Here is an 18,187-nt window from a genome sequence, read left to right as displayed (position 1 = left end):
GGACTCTCAAGCACTGCGCCACCAGGGAAGCCCTGAAAGTTATTTTTTATTGACGTCATTAAAGTCTGAATCTGACCTGCCTTCACTAAGCTTTCCAGGTACATATGCTTGGTTATAACATACTTACCTGCAAAAGGTAAATATTTTCTTTTCTGATTGTTTTTGTTGTGTTTTTTTTCCCCCCCAAGTGGGCTTTTCCAAAGCTAATTTATCTGCAAAGAGACATATGCTTTAGGTCTGTACTTGTTAATTTACCTTGGAAAAATTAGGTCATCTTCAAATCTGGCAATGTGGCTTATAAACTTGGCAAAATGGTCTAATTAAAAGCTTCCCGTAGATTTGAAAAAAGGAAAAAAATGATTAGTATCAGTAATGTTTTCATTTTCATGCTTTGTGTATTTATAGGTATATGTCACTTCTCATGTTGTCTTAAAAGTATGTTGACTGTCTGCTAACAGTTCATCTCTTTTCTTCTGCAGCCTCCAAGTCTGTTATAAATAGTATGCTACGGGACCCTTCTCAGATTCCAGATGGAGTTCTAGCAAATCAGGTCTATCAGGTATTAATCACAGCTGTCTATTTTCAGTGGCAATGCTGTTATCTGCCTAGCAGAGTAAAGGATTTTAAACCTCATTTAATTACTGTCATCATAAACTATCACTGAGGTCAGGGTGCACCATAAATGGCAATGCAATATTTGCGAGAAGAGCATTTCACTTTTTAATAGCTTGCTTTTATAGTGAATAAAAAGGATGCAGTTTTTGTTTTCTGTGATTAAATCTGAACAGTCTTTTGATAGCTTTTTAAATTTTATTTTTAGGAAAAGGAATTACTGCTTTTAGGATACTATTTAACTGCAACAGTTTTTGTAGTCACTCATCCCAGACCCTTTCTCTTATTTGTCTGCAGTGCATCGTGAACGACTGCTGTTATGGACCACTGGTGGACTGCATCAAACAGTATCCTTTCCCATAAAATTTTAGGTGCACAATTGACGAGCTTAGACTCAGTGGAGGAGATGTGTCTAGCTTTAACCTGACATAAAGTTCTGCTTCACAAAACACATTTCATACTCTCCTATTTTATATTCAATCAACTGGAGGGTCACTGCAGACCATTCTTTCCTACAGCTTAAAAAAAAAAAAAAAATCAGATAGGCCCCGGGAAGATGTCAGTTCAGCAGTTGCACAGTCACAGGCTTATTTCAAACTGCTTGGTTTTCAGTGAGTTTAAAGGTACAGAGTCATGAGGCAAGTAACACATTGTCTTGGATGTCTAACCATTCCAGTGAACATTTTTTCAAATATAACACATTTCTATTTAAAATGAACCAAATTTAGTTGAGAATAAATTTTGAGCCTGGAGTTAAAGGGTGATGTGATTAAAATGCCACCAGAGACCATCACATTTTAAAGGGCAGTAGATTCTTATTGCTTAAATGTTGATTACAATCTGAGCTCTTGCTTGGGTTCCTAATAAACATTTTTAGAGAAAACCAAGCTAATTTTTCCCTCTGGACTGAATTTAGGCTATGAGAACAGATGTCCAGTCATTCTTCATTAAAGATATTGAGATTACTAGAGTTAATGCTTGCTTCCTCAAACAGGATTTGAGTGAACAGCAACTAGACTTGGTGAAGGAGGACATTTTTAATCAATACCTTTAGTAGTGTTGTGGCAACACTAAGGATATTGACAGTCCTTGGCTCAAGAAGTTTATTCAAAAGTAAATAATTAGCAAATTTTTAATGGGAATCATATCTATCTGAGTCCATGAGTCTCATATTTCTTAATGATATAACATGCCCTTCCTGGGTTTTGTTAGCATGGGTGGCATTGCGACCAGTTGTGACTCGGTGATTACCAGTAAGGAAGCTTTTTGTTAGAAGCCCTTGCTAGTCGTCGAGAGACAGAGAGAGAGAGAGAGAGAGAGAGAGAGAGAGAGAGAGTGTGTGTGTGTGTGTGTGTGTTTATGTTCCACCTTGTTTCCTAAAGGCTTAGAGTCAGTGAAATTTCTGTAAAAAAAAAGATTCATTTTCTTGTTTTCATAAAGTTAACCTTTGAAAAATAATCTTTTAACAGAGCCCTCTTGTAAGAATATTCAGTATCTATGTTACAGCCCTTGGTATATTTATTCTTCCAATCTAACTTAATCTATTATATTTATTAATATATAATATTAATATATTATAGCCCTTTGTATATTTCTTATTCCAGTCTAACTTAAATTAATAAAATCACAGCATTGTTATAAGCTTGCCTCTTTATTAGACCAAAGTGAAACTATACTTCTATTTTCAGTGTAAAATTAATGATAGTGTTAGAAACTGTCGGAATGCCAACCCCACATTGCTATAGTGATAAAGTTTAGCACATTCATATAACAACTAACACCATCTCAGAATATCTGGGGTGGAATTACATGTTAATTTTGAAGCACATAAAATAGTTAAAAATCAATTTAAAGTTAAGGTTTTAAAAGCATAATGTCTTTTGAAGGATTGCTTATTGATTTTAAATAGAACTATCTAATTATATATGCATGGACTAAAGTATGAAGTCAACTGCTTTGCAAATGCCAGGAGGCTGTTTTTCAGTAATAGTTGAGATGCTTACGGGAAACTAGATTGTTGTATTGCTGGCGAAGAAAATGGCTTGTGAGGTTATTTACAAGTTTTGCCCCATGGTCACTGCCATACATCAATAATAGGTATTATTATAGAGAAAGTCTAAGTGTTTCTGCTTATGAAGCATTATAAATTCTGTTTGGAGTATTTTCCTTGCATTTTTGCCATCATTCACTTTCCTTTTTTGGCTGTGTTATTGCCAGTAGAATTTAAAATAGTACATGATTTCAGTTGATAAAGATAATGATGTATGTCTGTAAATTGTATTCACTGACTAGATTATAATTTCACAGTTCCATTATGCCTATTGCCAATAAAATTACTGTTTTTATAAGCTTTATTTTCTAGACCTTGTATTTTATATATGTTTATATCAAACAAAGCATAATCAAGAAGTATATCTTTCCAAAGTTTCAAATTAGTGATTGCTTTTACCGTGCAAAATAAAACAGACTGGGATGTTCATAGAGGATTGATTTTATCTTTGCACTGAGATAGTAGCAGTTTAATATAATGTAAATACACTTGCATAGATGTTTCTGAGGCTGATCAACAGGAATTATTTTATTTCACACTGAGTAAAAATTATTGAATTTTCATGTGAGTGGAAATGCTATTTGTATGTTGTTCTGATAATTTGGTAATGTTTACATTGCTTACTCAGTAAATTGCATCATTTCATTAGAAAGCACACACTTAATAAATAGAATAGGTGCAAAACCTTTTTACTCCATTATGAAAATGTTACATGTAGACATTTGTTTAAATAGAATAAAGTAAATTGGTCATTTATTAATAAGACGCCAAAAAAGCACAGTAGCAAAGAGTATATAAATTGTCATTGTGCTTTCTTTTTCTTTTGGTGTCTACTGTAATTCTTCCTATACAGCCATGCCCACTCGCCTTTCCTGCCACAGGTTATATTCACAGACACAAAAGGCATGAGAAACCAGCCACCTCAACTTTCCAAAGTGTGACTTCAAGGCAAGCTATTGGACAAAGACCTAAACAGAGGAGCAAAGGAAAGACAAGGATACAGGAAGCTTGAAGTGCTGTGGGTTTCATTTCTGTGCCATCAGTAACCTCGGTTTCATGATTCAACATTTTAGATGTAAATAATTTACAACAATAAAAGTGAGAGCACATTTATGTGGAATAGAAGTAAATAATTTAGTTCTCAAATGTGGGATGCCCCTAGTAATGAGAAACCATTGAGAGGTATTCATCAGATATCTTCAATGGACTCTGCAAATGTGTGAAATTTTGTGATTTAAGAATTTGTTTTCTTTATTTTGTTTTCAGTGAGAAGTAAGAGCAGTCCTATGCATGGGGAGGAGGGGACAACAGAAGGAAAAAGACAATGATAATGACTTGGGGCTTGTTTTGACAGTGGATACGAGTGGTCTCACCTCTTGAATTCTAAGATTTAAGTTATATTCACCTGTATGTGCTGATAAAGGGCAGACTAATTCTCTAAGAATTTTTAATTTTACAAATAATATATAAGCTTTATTTCATTTAAATTGGACTCTCACAGTGCATGATCAGAATTAAAGAGTCTCTGGTAAGCCAAGGAGTGATAGGACCAGGTTGACATCAGTGAGATGGAGAATTAGATAATTACAGGCACACCTCATTTTATTGTGCTTCACTTTATTGCTCTTTGCAGATATTATGCCTTTTACAAATTGAAGGTTTGTGGCAACCCAGCATCGAGCAAGTCTTTCGGAATCATTTTCCCCATATCATTTGCTCACTTCATGTCTCTGCGTCACCTTTTGGTAATTCTTACAGTATTTTAAACCTTTTCATTATTATTATATTTGTTACCGTCATCTGTGATGTTATAATAGCAAAGAGATGAGGACTCGCTGAAGGCTCAGATGATGGTTGACATTTTTTAGCAATAAAGTATTTTTTAATTAAGGTATGTGCATTTTTTTGGACATAATGCTATTGGGCACTTCATAGACTACAATATAGTGTAAAAATAACTATTATATGCACTGGGAAACCAAAAAATTCATGTAACTTGCTTTACTGCGATATTTTTTTTATTCTGGAACTGAATCCACAATATCTGCAAGGTCTGCCTATGTTACTTAGCTTTTGACAGAATTAAAGTACCAGAATAGGATAACACTCCTTTTCACACTTTGTACAATCTCATCCTTTTGGAAAATAGACTAGAATTCCAAGTCTCTTTCCTGACTTCATTACTTACTGGCCATGAGACTGTCAGCAGGTTCTTCAGCCTTCCTGAACCTTGCTTTCGTTAACTGTAAAAATTGTACCTGCTCATGTGGTTGTTGTGAAGATTAAATAAGATTAAATAAGATGATACACCAAAGTGTTTAGCACAAAGGCTTAGTATATGGTATTTAAGAAATATTAACTAATATCAATTATCTTTACATAATCAATTTTAATATATTTTAAAGAAGCCATACAGAGGTCCCAGACACAGGCTTTGAAGAGATTTTATACTGATCCTCTGCTCTGCCACATATTAGCCATATGACCTTGTGCAGATTTCTTTCTAAGCCTCGGTTTTCTCATCTGTAAGATAAGGATAATAATAACTGTGAGGATGAATTGTAATACATAAAGCACTTAATACAGTGCCTGCCTCATAATAGCACTCAAAACTTTTTTTTTTTTTTGGCCGCCTGGCATGCGGGATCTTAGTTCCCCTACCAGGGGTCGAACCTGTGCCGCCTGCAGTGGAAGCACGGAGTCTTAACCACTGGACCGCCAGGGAAGTCCCAGCACTCAAAACATTTATATGTGAGTGTGTATGTATTTATATGCATTATATAATATGTGAAAACTTGCACACACGAGAAAAAGACTTGAAACAGCCTCTGTACCCACACCCTGATCCACAGCCCTTTACTAGGATGTCTTTCCTCCAGAGTGCATATAATTCTCAACAAGTCAGTTGTTTGACTTCCCAAGTCACAGAAGATCACCAGTCATAGACTAGAAGTGAAATAGGAGCTGCTAAATGCTGGCTTTGTGACAAGTGTGAATTCACAGAAGATTTATGGAACTCTGTAAGACTGGAAACTCTTTTAGGACAAAGGCTGGTTGGTATTCTTTGCTGCACCTAGTAAGTGCTTAATAAATGGTCCTAAATTGAACTGAGGGATTTTTAACATAGCATAAAGGATGTTTAAAATGAATTTCTTTTCAAAAGAAGATAAAGGACACATCCATTTACAAATCTTTATTTGCCAAAATCCATTTAAACATTATAGAAAAAAGTCTATTGAATCACTTAAATGAGGGGATTTGTAAAGAAATCTCACTCCTCAGAGATGTGGGCTATATGAGGAGGTACTTGCTGTAATTACCTCCATTGGTCATTTCATCTCAAAGTATAGCCCTGGTATTAGCGTGCTTTAATTCTACCTATGTTACTCTCCTTAACTAACACTTCCCAGTGCCATTGGTCATGAGCATGAAGTTCTGCTCAGGGACTTGCTTCTGGAGAAAAACCTGTCCTTCCTAGGTAAGTATTGCTTACGTGCTCTCCAGCATATGTTATCTCCACGAGTGCTTAAATATATATTTTTAAAAATCTTCCACTTGCAGTTATTATGTACTAAAGGAAGAGAACACGATGATGGATGCTGTGCATGTTATCTTTTATTGATTTAGAACTGAGCAGGAACTCAGTTACCTAATCCCCTGTATATACAGCACATGCACAGGCTTACAATTAATATTTTATAGCGTAAGTGGCTGAAAAAATGCTTTAATATCTGTTGCAGTATTACTTTTGGTGTCATGAGATATTAGCCATAATCTAGGCCTTCTGAGAGAAAGAAACAAAAGAAATATTGTCCATAAAATACTTTATATATTAAAAAGAATTGTTAGAAAAATTCATGTTAGGTATTTTTGTCTCATGTATGGAATCGGCTAGTACTTTTACTTGAAAATGAAATACTGAGCTTTTATTATTTTTATGCCAAACATGAATTGTCATCATAGATTTAGTATGATTTTTTAACATCTCACATGTATGCATGTCTTTGTGTGCCAATGTGGAATCTTATTACAGATTGTTATTTCTTTCAACATCTCTTACGCATTAGAAATTAAGCCTCAAAAGGCATTCATGTGATAACTGATCACAGCAACCATAAAGCACTCTACAAGGAATTAATTCCTCTTCTCTATTTTAAATGTGGTAATTTATCAAGGTTCTATACAGATCGTATTATTGTACACATCTGCTTTATGTAGATGTTTAAGAGTTTGCATAGTGTATTTTTTTTAGTTTAAAAACATCAAACAATATTGGATTACATAATTTTTGCTCCAAAATGGACAAGACTTACCCAAGGAAAGTCAAATGAATAGTCTTATGTCAAGGTGAGGAAGGATGTTGAATACAGTCCTGCAAGAAGTCTGTTTTAACTCTTAATATTCAATATTTTTATTAGTGACCTGGAGAATGGAGTTGAATGTGTTATAAGATTGTTGATAATTTTAAGATGGGGTATACCATAAATATTCTCCAGCGAGAGTTAAAGAAAGCTGATAAATTAGGAAAGTGGCCTCAGATTACTGAATTAAATTTTGCTATGCAAAAGCAGCAAGTTTTTGTTTTTGTTTTTTTTAACATCTTTATTGGAGTATAATTGCTTTACAATGGTGTGTTAGTTTCTGCTTTATACAAAGTGAATCAGTTATACATATACATATGTCCCCATATCTCTTCCTTCTTGCGTCTCCCTCCTACCCACCCTCCCTATCCCACCCCTCTAGGTGGTCACAAAACACCGAGCTGATCTCCCTGTGCTATGCGGCTGCTTCCCACTAGCTAGCTATTTTACGTTTGCTAGTGTATATATGTCCATGCCATTCTCTCACTTTGTCCCAGCTTACCCTTTCCCCTCCCCATATCCTCAAGTCCATTCTCTAGTAGGTCTGCATCTTTATTCCCGTCTTGCCCCTAGGTTCTTCATGACCATTTTTTTTTTTTTTAGATTCCATATATATGTGTTAGCATATGGTATTTGTCTTTCTCTTTCTGACTTACTTCACTTTGTATGACAGTCTCTAGGTCCATCCACCTCACTACAAATAACTCAGTTTTGTTCCTTTTTATGGCTGAGTAATATTCCATTGTATATATATGTGCCACAAGAAGATGTGGCACATATATACAATGGAATATTATTCAGCCATAAAATGTTTTTTTATATAAGAAGAACAACTGAGATGTTCAGCGTATGGAAAGAGGGTGAATTAGATAGAAATCACTTTTTAAAATCTGATAAAAAACAAGAGTGTATAATGACTCAGAACCAGTTGGAATGGATGACCTATGAGGCAACATGAGATATGTTGTAGAACTATGGAGTTCCTGTAATATTATGAAGTATCTGATCATATTGATCACTCAGTGACCAATACGGCACGGCCAAGTCTATTGTTTGAAGCCACCGACTGAGCAGTCATATTTTCAAGACTGCTTGGTATTACTCTCTTGGCACCATCTGCTTAAGAGTAGTCAGGACCTTGGCACCACTTCTTTGCTTCAACTAGCTTTTCTCTGCTTCCTTCCTGAGGACTAGAAGACCCCACCAGGGAGGAAAAGCAAAGGGCTTACTCAGGGCCTAAACTTAGTCCCAGGTCCTTGACTCCCTTGATTCCGGGAACTGAGTGTACTAGGCTGGATTGGCCATGGCTGACAAAGGCAGTGCAGAAACACGCCAGGGAGTCATTGCCACTTGCATACGTGTTCAGAAAGGGGACTTAATATGGAGGAATCCCATCTATTCCTCTGTGCTCTAAGATCTAGAGGCAATTCTTTTATTGAAGCATACTAAAGATGATACTTAACTGGTGTTTTACCTGGTTTCATGTAACCTCAGTCCTGTTTTGAAGCATTTCCTCATCAGCATATGAAGAAGCTGTTATTCTACGCACTTTAAGCGTTTTAATGTAATACTGAATTAATACATGTTTATTTATGGTTAAAACATGAAAATTCAAAGCTTTGTATGGAGTATTGTTATGGGGTTGTTCTTTTACCTTGTAAATACCCCTTCACAATGATTAATCATATCTAAAGTACTGTACCAGGTAAATTTAGATAGATCATCAAAAGTATTGGTATATAGACCACTAAACGTATTTTATGTTTTCTTGTTTACATGTGTACACCGTGAATTTTGTTGCAGAGACATTGCAAACATGTTTGTTTTACTTTGATTTTTTTTAATAAGTGAAGGTAAAATCAATCTCTTTCCCTCTGTGTGTCTCTCTCTCTCCTTCCCTCTCTCCCTCCCTCCTTCAAATCTGGACTACTTTCAAAAGATGAGGATTCTTATTGTTTATATATTACCCCTTCTTAAGAATTATGACTTCCTGAAATTTTTTATCTCATTTAAAATTTTCCACCCATTGTGCTCGATATGTCATTTTATAAAATACATATTTTATCTGACCTCTGTAAAACAGAGAGGTCAGATAAAAGAGAAAAATAAAAATAAATCACTTTTGTCTTAACCCTAATAATTTCATAAATTTTCTTGATTTATAACCATGTACTGAGCAGTTGCTATGGCACAAGATTTAACCAGGCACTATTGGAAAGAAAGAGAGTCCTTTTCATTGAAGATTTGGGTGTACTCATGGATTTATCCTATCTTGTAAATTTATCCATTTTGTACTTCTCAAAATGTATATTGTATTAAGAGGAGTCAACGTTGAATAAATGACTTTAGTTTCTCCAACTTGAAAATATATTTTATTCACATATTTGTTTGAAAAATAAGTTACTGAGTCAGGTACTATTTTAGACATTAGACATAAGTCAGATAAAGTCCCTGCTTTTGTAGCGTTATGGTCTAGTAGGGAGACAAGTTACAAACAAATAAGTACAGGTAATTTCTAGCAATCTTCTCAGAGTTCTTGTAATTCTTTTATTCATTATTCATTCATTCTTTTCAGTTAACTTTTGTCGCGTATGTTCTCTGCATGCCAGGAACTATACACTAATTACTACGAGGATGATGACAGACACTCCCACCGTCCGGCTGCTCAGTCACACACACTGTTGCCTTGTCCGTCCCAGTAAGAATGCAGTTTCATCTAGTGCATCTCACTTGATTGTCTTGATAGTGAAAATAAATACATTCAAGGCTGTTATCCTGCTTCTCCTATGAAATTTTTGAAACAAAGGTACAGATTATATTAAAAATCAATAGCTACCCTTTACATATGAAGAAAATGCTACTGACTCATAAGCTACTTTTCCTGAAGTGGTGATAGAATTTTACTTACTCATCTGTTCTCTCTCAGTGGCCCCTTCCTGCTTCCATGTGCTTCTCGGACAGCTAGTTGAGCTCATTAGCTTGGCTGTCTTACCACTAAGCTAACCACTCTTTCTTTTGGTGCAGCAGACCGATACCTTTAGTACTTGCTATGGGCAGGTACCATTAGGGATAAAAAAAAAAAAAAAATCTTAAGTCAAACATGGAGCCTTCCAGGAAAATTTCAGATAAGTAGAGGTCAGTTCTTTCCAAGGATAGTTAATTTAGAATGAATATTTATTGATCGGCATTTAAAGTCTCAGAAAATGTGAAGAGCCTGCTGCCCACTTTTAGGCTTGGAAGCACAAAGAACCCTTCTTAAACTTTAAATTGACCAGTGTCACTTCTGACCATCCTTATCCCCTCTGTTAAGAGTTTGTTCCATTTCTAACATCAGTGAAATAGAAAATGTATTATGTCTACTGATGGAGATGTTTTAATTTGTATCTCTCAAGTAATTAATGAAACCACGTTTTGTTATATCTCTCTGTCTCTGTCTCTCTGTCTGTCTCTCTTTTTTGAGGGGGTGAGGGGAGAGATTTGGACAAAAGGCAAGGGAGGAAAGGAAAATAGTGACTGCCAAAAGATGACAAGACTGTTTGCACTGTTAGGGAAGATATGAAAGAGCTTGTACCGAAGACTGAAGACGAACCATTCATCCTCCATGGGTTGGCATATCTCCAGGTCGGAAGGACTTTCATTAGTGACTTCCACAGCCACTGTCTGGTGCAAATTCTTGTTAAGTTTGGCTTAATAAGGATGGCTCTGGAGTTATTTTATTCTTTCAAGTGAATGTTGCCCTGTTAGTAGAAGCTAACAATTATTTTGAGTGACACCTGAGAGACATTTGCTTCATCCCTTCCTCACCCTACCATGTTTGGTCTTGCCTTATGACAAACCAGCATATTTTACATGGGTGCTTTTCTAGCATTCACGTATTACTCTGTGGGACTCCAGGAGGGTGTAATCTGTAAAGCCAAATAGGCTTAGTGAAGGATGTCCCTTGCTGTAAGAAATTAGGATCTTTGTTTCTAAGAGTTCATCTACTCCTGCTGCTTTATTCCCCACCTGAAGCAGCAGTGCTTTGGGGAAGTGATTATGATGTGACAAACGGGGGATTATGACTTTAGGTGAAGAATAGGCAGTGGGAATAGATGAGATTTAGAATACTAGGATTGTGTTTACATGCAGATGTTAGCAGTAGAGGATAAGAGACTAGAAATAAAACATATGGTTATATAGGCTAAAGGGAACTGAGATGGCTGGGTATTTCAGAAGGTATCAACTATTTAAATTCCTAACTAAAGGTTAAAAAGTAGATGCAGTTTTCAGGGTAACAGGAACTTTACATTGGGGGCAGGATGTGGAGAATCTGGGGCCTGTTCTCCCCTTCCTGAAGAAGTTGTCGAGGTGAGGGACCATCTTTACTTACCTGCCTTATTGAATATGCTTGTGCACGCTTCTCCCTGGGACCAAGAGAAAAGAACCACAGACATGTGTATGCTGCTGAAAGACAGGTTCTTTGGAACTTTGAAGACAGGTGACCCTGTCCACTTAACGATGGTAGTCTTCCTGCTTCAGGCCCACAGCTCTTCCGTCACCATTGCTCTGGTTAGAAAACTCACCTCTGCCAATATCTGCTTTCCTGGCCACTGATGATAAATTAAAACTTTTGGTTGTAAGTGACAGAAATCCAGTCCAACTAGATTATATGCACACACAAAAAAGGAGAATTTATTAGTTCAGAGATATACCCATGAAGTCCAAAGGAGAAGTTTGCTTCTGGTGAGTCTAGAATCCAGAAGACAAAACAGTGTCATCAGTTCTCTTTTTTCCCTTTTGTGTTCTTTTTTGCCCTGTTGGCTTCATTCTTAGACAACAAAGATGATCCCTGGCAGTTGCTAATTTGTTTACTCTTGAGAGTTTGTAACCCCAGGGAACAGTGGTGCTTCTGGTTGGCCTCATAATGAATCTTAGAAAGGGCTCTGATCAGTTATTCTGGGTCAAGTGTCCACTCCTCTGGCCAGTGGTGGGGAGCAGGAGGACCGCCCACCAGAATCACATTGTGAGAGTAAGGTGGCAGTGCCAGACAGGGCAGAGTACAGGACAGAAAAAAATCAAATATCTCACCCCACAGAAAATTAGCTACAGGTTGGAGCTTTATTCCCCATAACCATAAAGGCATCGGGGGTCAAATCTGTTACTGTTATTGTTGGATTGGTTCCTTGGTCCTGTGTGTTTGTGTATCAGTGTGTAGAGATCATTTTTATGTCTCAGAGCTGCTAATAAGCCTCCCTCCATTGAGATTCGTTATAGGACAATAGGGTCTTAACATCAGTGACTACACCTCAAAGAGCTGGGGCAGACAAAGGCTAACATTCATCCATTCCACAGAATTTTGGAGTTAGAAAGGGCTCTGTGACCATCCAGTCTCCCTGTTCTGTTTAGTGGAAACTTGCCCCAGACCTTTCATCACAGTTTATTGCCCTCCCCACATCCCAACAACTTGCCCTGAATTCTTTTTACTCTACCATGCTGACTTGTCCCTTCTCTTGTGGCATTAAACCAAAAGAATTTAGAGCGATGCAGTATAAAATATGGAAGAGTTTTGCTTTTGTTGTCCATGTTCATGTCCTCTGTCTCCACAGCCACCAGTCAGCAGGGGCCAGCCTACCCTGCCTCCTGGCTTGTGACCTCCCATTTGTTTCCTATCTTTAGGGCACTTCAATTTTCACAAGCATTGTCCCCTAAAGATATAAGCAAAGGACAAGGTCAGAGCAGTCAGTTGTATTCCTTATTAGTGGCTTTGATAAGAGGCTTTGGGGTAAGAGGTTAAAACTAATGGCTGTAATGAAATTTTTAGGTTCTCTAAAGATTTCATTCATCTGTGTTATCGCTCTCCCCATTAAATGCATATCTCTTCGGTGTACCTTTGCGATGGTTTGCATAGCATAGTAACATCTATTACCAAAACCCTGCTAACTTCTTAAATTGGAAAGGCTGTGAAACTTACTCATAGAGAATATAAAACTATGGGATGCAAAGGTCATAGCACCAATTATTGAATGAGACAGTGTTTTGGGGGGAAAAACCCCCAGAAAAACAAGATACTAGAGTAGAAAAGATATACTGTAGTTTTCACTTGTATTGATGTGTATTTTTTGCCCTTCCCCAATTTAGTAAAAATGTAACAGGTGTTAAAAAGTTTCTTTTTGTACGAGGTATTTTAACCTAGCATTTTAGAAACGTTTTGACAAATTCATAGATAAAAGACCATGTCAGGATATTATTTTTCTTTTCATTTTCAGATGCTATGAACTGGAATTTTGCATAATTTCTCTGGGAAATAACTGTATTTCTTGAATTTAAAGTCTTTTAAGAAAAAAAAAAAGAAAACCCTCAAGCTTCTTCTTGGCAGTCCTCATGCCGTGCTATGATTCTTAATTATATGTTAACTAGTTTCAGATGTGTTTTGTTCTCTGCCTCAAAATCACGCCTTTATTTTAAAAACAGAAATTGTGTAATCAGTACTTAATTGCTTTGGATATTTTGGGCATTTAGAGGAGAGGGTAATTAAAAGGCCCCAGAAATTAAACTTTCACAGTGTTCTTTACATATGTGATTCCTTTTTAAAAATGTCCTCTAAAGGCAAGCCTGACAACTTAAAAACAAATGAAGATCTGGATTGTCTTTTAAAATGTAACATCAGTTTTATCGGTGGATGCAGTGTCATTGGTTTTTTAGTTCCATTGAAGACAGGATCATTAAAATGCTAGAGATCAAGTGATTATTTCGTTCATCTCCTCTTTGGTCAGGTGTCAACCAAAGACTATCCAACAGATAGCCATCCCCTCTCTTGCGTTTCCAAATCTTTTAGGAGGAAAATGAGAAAATTTTCCCCACTTCATTAAGTATTACACATGATCAAATTTAAATATTTGCCGTAATTAAGAGTGGTATATGGTCTGTTGGGACAAACTAGTACTTGGTTGTGGTGGGCTCTTGTCTATATCTGGCTATTTGAGAGGCCCAGGTGTTGGCAGTCACTTAACTTCCCTTGGCCTCTTTTATCATGTATAAACTGGAAGGTTGGAAGACTTTACAAGCTCAGAAATACTGTGTTTCTTAAGGCACACTATCTAAATACCCTACATTTTGTGGAGCTAGAGGCTAACAAGTCTGCTTTTAAGTGAGAATATCCTTATATTAACTTTGATAATGAACACTTGAACAATGACATTAACAAGCTTGTACTTATGAAATATATTAGGTGTTTTTAATATACCTTAAATCAGAAGAGCCCTACTTCATATTTGCTACATTCACTGAATAAGTTAGGTATACAGAATTTGGAGATTGATTTCATATTGATCCCCAGCAATTCTGGGAAGTTATACTAAAAGTATTATTCTAAAACATTGCTGTTACTCTTTTTTTTCCCCTTTCTAACTAATGTTATTCTTTCTTTTTTCTTAATCCTGATCATTTTTTCTTGAAGAAAACAGCAGTTTACTTAAACATCCAGTTTTCCACTTGGGAAGTTCAAAGAATCATAAGTAACCACTTGGTTCCAATATGTACAAAAAGCTCTAAAAACATGGATGAAACTTATGATTCCCAAGGAAAATATAAATTGCAAAACTGACTGTATAAGAGAAGAAAATCTAAACAGATCAGTAGCCATAAAAAAAAGGGGGAAAAGTAACCAAAGAGCTACCCACTATAGTAGCAGCAGGCCTAGATTGCTTATTATGGGGAATTCTGCCCAAACTTTAAGGAATGGATAAATCCAATGTTATTTAAAATACTACAGACCAAAGAAGAAGGTAGGAAAACTTCCCATGAGTAGTCCCTTCCTCCATGATCAAGATGTACCTCAGAGCAGACAGCTGGGGCCAGGGGTGAAAGATAGCAGAGAAAGTCATCAAATACAACCTTGAACTTTGGGTCACTTTTGTTGTCTCTTAAATCAGGAAAGAAAATTATTGTCAGTCCATGTGGGCTTTGCAGAAGACATGGGTATTCTTAAAAATGCATTTATATTTTATTCAGTTACCCTTCTGAGTCTTAAATATGTGCCAAGCGTATGTTGGTGGTGAGAATGGGGCAGTTAATAGGCCCGGGATTTGGGAGACAGGCACATGCACAATGAGACAAGGGAATGAACAAAGAAGGAGGCAGAAGGGAAGTCATGTGGGATGATGACCGAGCCATAACCTTGAGATCCTAGAGTTGGAACCCTGACCCACCCAATGGTCAACCAAATTTTAAATCCATACCCAATTTGGATAATGGTTTGGATAATAATCTAATGGTAAGAAATCTTTGAAGGTCTGGGAGCCAGGAAAGGAGCATAATGCAAAGGCCAGGAAATCAGGTCAGATGGATGAGGCTGACCTTAAAAATCTCCCAGTAGGATAATCCATGATAGTAACGTCCTTCTCCTGGGACCTAGACCAGGTGAGCAAGGCCACCTGTTCATAAATGCTACTTCCTATACTCGCACTGTCATCTTCTCTGAACTTTGCCAAGTTGTACCCTCCTCCTTTGTTAGGAAATCTAGGTTGAAAGAGAGAGTGTGAGGATCGAAACAAGGCAGGTAAGGCAATGAGAGTTTAGAAAATAAACAAAGATACCCAATACATAATAACATAGTACTTCCGATATGTGGAATAACCTCTTTTTTTAAAAAAAAAAAAAGCGTAATATCTGGTGGTGACACAGACTCCTAGAAGCTGTCTTTTGAGTACAGTTACTATTGAATCAACTTCATATTGAGAGGGAGGGAGGTGGCGGGGTGGGGGGGGCATGGAGAAAGCATATGAATACTCTTGTACTTTGAGGTTCTCCACAGAAAGATGGAAAGATTTCCTAGCCTCACCTGATGTTTATCTTCAGGAAATTTAAATTGTAGGTATTGTGTTAGTAATTTTGGCACAGTGAACAAGAGTGTAGCATCTGCCTTTTAAGGGATTTTAGTGTGTGCGTTTGGATTGCTTGGTGACCTTTGAAATTTTGTTTTGCGCTGCTGTCGGAAACATAATCATTTTTCTTTCTGAAACAGATTTGAACATCTGCAAAGGTTGATCAAGCTAGGATAGTTTTAATAAAGTATTAAATCTCTCTTTTTTAATGTCAACCCAGCTTTTAAAACTGTTCATCAGCTACCTGAAACATCAGCTCAAGGCAGTTGGGTTGATTTAATAAATGCCTTTTCAATTAAACATTCTTGTAGCCAGAATGCATTTAGAGGATAGAAATTTTTTCAGTCTTGTTCATCCACAGTCCAGTTTTCCAAATTCTCTTGTTTTTAAAGTAAGATTAATTTTATTTCCTTATTTCAACAGTTAACTTAGAATTTTTTATATTTCAAGCAGAGGAGATTGTTTCAAATTCTAGCATCAGTCCTTCAAAATTTGGATAAAGGATAACAACTGTAACCAAATTTAATTTAAATATCTAGTTTAAGTATGTGTCTTGTCATTAAAAGGTTATTTACGTTTAAAATGCTGACCTTTCAGGATGTACACAGGAGTGTTCTAAAACAGAGTTTCTGAACATTGGCCATGAAACCACTGTCTTGGCCTGACAAATGGATTGGAAATAAGCTACCCAACAACTGAGAATGGGCCATTAATTTTAATCAAAGGTGATGCAGGAAGGCGAATGGGATGCATGACAATGTCAACAGCCCAGTAGGTGTTAAGAGACCACACAGCCTTCCTTGTTACTTGGTTGGGCCATTAGTTGAGGTTGGGTGAAGACAGAAAACCATGTCTGGAATTGAATGACCAGGTCACTCCAAAATCTAACAGAGAACTGCTCATTTCAGAATCACATTGTAATGCCTTTAGAAGTCAAGGACAGCGTTTAGAAAATATTGGAGGACTTTTTTTTTTTAACCAAGCACCTAGGTAGTTTTTTCCAACTTTGTCAAGCACTCTGTTTTCCTGCCTCCTTTCCTCCTGAATGGCTCATTGATATTTACAGAGGATCAAGAAATCGAACTTACTTAGAAAAAAATCTAAAAGCCTATTTGCTTTTCAGAATTACATATTGTTAGTTGTAAAACTTTGGTAAATGCCAGAAACAATAGCCGACCAAAGGTATTAAGCAGGGTAATTAATTCTCTGCGGGGATCTCACTGTCCTTGTCTCTTTCTTATATTCTTGTATGTAGGAATAGTTTCACTAATTGAAACTAAACTTTCTTAATTGCTTTAATGAAAGGATTTGTTTTATAATTGTAAAGGCCAATGTCAATATTGGCTTGGTAACATTAGTGATATTCATGGTGGTAGAAGCCTTTTCTTTTAATCAGTAAGTATACTTCATTATTTTGAGTATCTTCAATTATAAGAAAGGTAGCATATGACAGCTTGAATTAATGATGTTTATAATAAAGACATAAAAATGCAGAAGGGACAAAGAGGCATTTTTATATCTATGCTTCCAGTTTGTTATGAAAGTTCATTTATTCCGACACAGCATTGCATATATAAGAATGATATGTATGACTGCATTAGTAATTTTTACACATTTTTAAGAAAGAAAAGCAATTATATTGCTGTCTTGTTAATGGAATACTGTGATAAGTAATAGTATTTGTTCATCCTGTAGATGAAGATCAGCTCCGTGCAAAGGGTTATGACAAAACACCAGACTTTATTTTACAAGTACCCGTTGGTAAGTCCTTAAACTCTGCTATGCATTTGTTTATAGAGAAAAGGGATGTGTTTTTCCCATAGCTTTGAAAAATTGTGTTAATGTTATTAGCAAATGTTACCAGAGAATCTAGATTAGCTTGATAATTTTGTATCTAAAAGTGTGAAATAATTGCAAAAGATTATTTTAAAATAGCAGAAAATTATAGGTTTAGAAGAAACCTATGCCTTAAAAACTTTTACGTATATTTGAGAAATAAACGTGTTCTAAAGACATTTTGGTTACCATTTTCAAGTCATTTCTCTAAGTACCGAATTTTTAACATAGGGTTCTATTGAAAAGCCAGGCTCACTTGGTTTGCTTTCACATTACTTGTCAACTTATACAGGCAGTTTCAGAACAGGAGAGAGACTTTTGTAAATGACGAAAATAAAAGGGATGTGATTGTAGCATAAACGTTCTCTGTTACGAACGTATACGATGTGTTGTTTTATAATTACATCCATAGATGATGGTGAGGGCTAAGACTCTGTTCACGAATGTGAAGCATAGAGAGACCCAGA

The 18,187-nt window shown here is 36.3% G+C and overlaps 1 protein-coding gene across 1 annotated transcript in view; it reads left to right on the top strand.

Moving 5' to 3' along the window:
- The window catches only part of CDIN1 (CDAN1 interacting nuclease 1), a 217,189-nt gene that overhangs the window by 98,537 nt on the left and 100,465 nt on the right, over positions 1 to 18,187 (top strand). The window contains exons 6-9 of the mRNA XM_007462504.1: positions 480 to 559; positions 910 to 959; positions 6,073 to 6,140; positions 17,580 to 17,645. Of these exons, the coding sequence (XP_007462566.1) occupies positions 480 to 559; positions 910 to 959; positions 6,073 to 6,140; positions 17,580 to 17,645 (264 nt within the window). The remainder of the gene's footprint in view (positions 1 to 479; positions 560 to 909; positions 960 to 6,072; positions 6,141 to 17,579; positions 17,646 to 18,187) is intronic.

This window comes from Lipotes vexillifer, unplaced genomic scaffold (genome assembly GCF_000442215.2).
Source record: "Lipotes vexillifer unplaced genomic scaffold, Lipotes_vexillifer_v1.1 scaffold164, whole genome shotgun sequence".
Lineage (NCBI taxonomy): Eukaryota > Metazoa > Chordata > Mammalia > Artiodactyla > Lipotidae > Lipotes > Lipotes vexillifer.
This window is presented reverse-complemented; position numbering and strand designations above follow the sequence as displayed.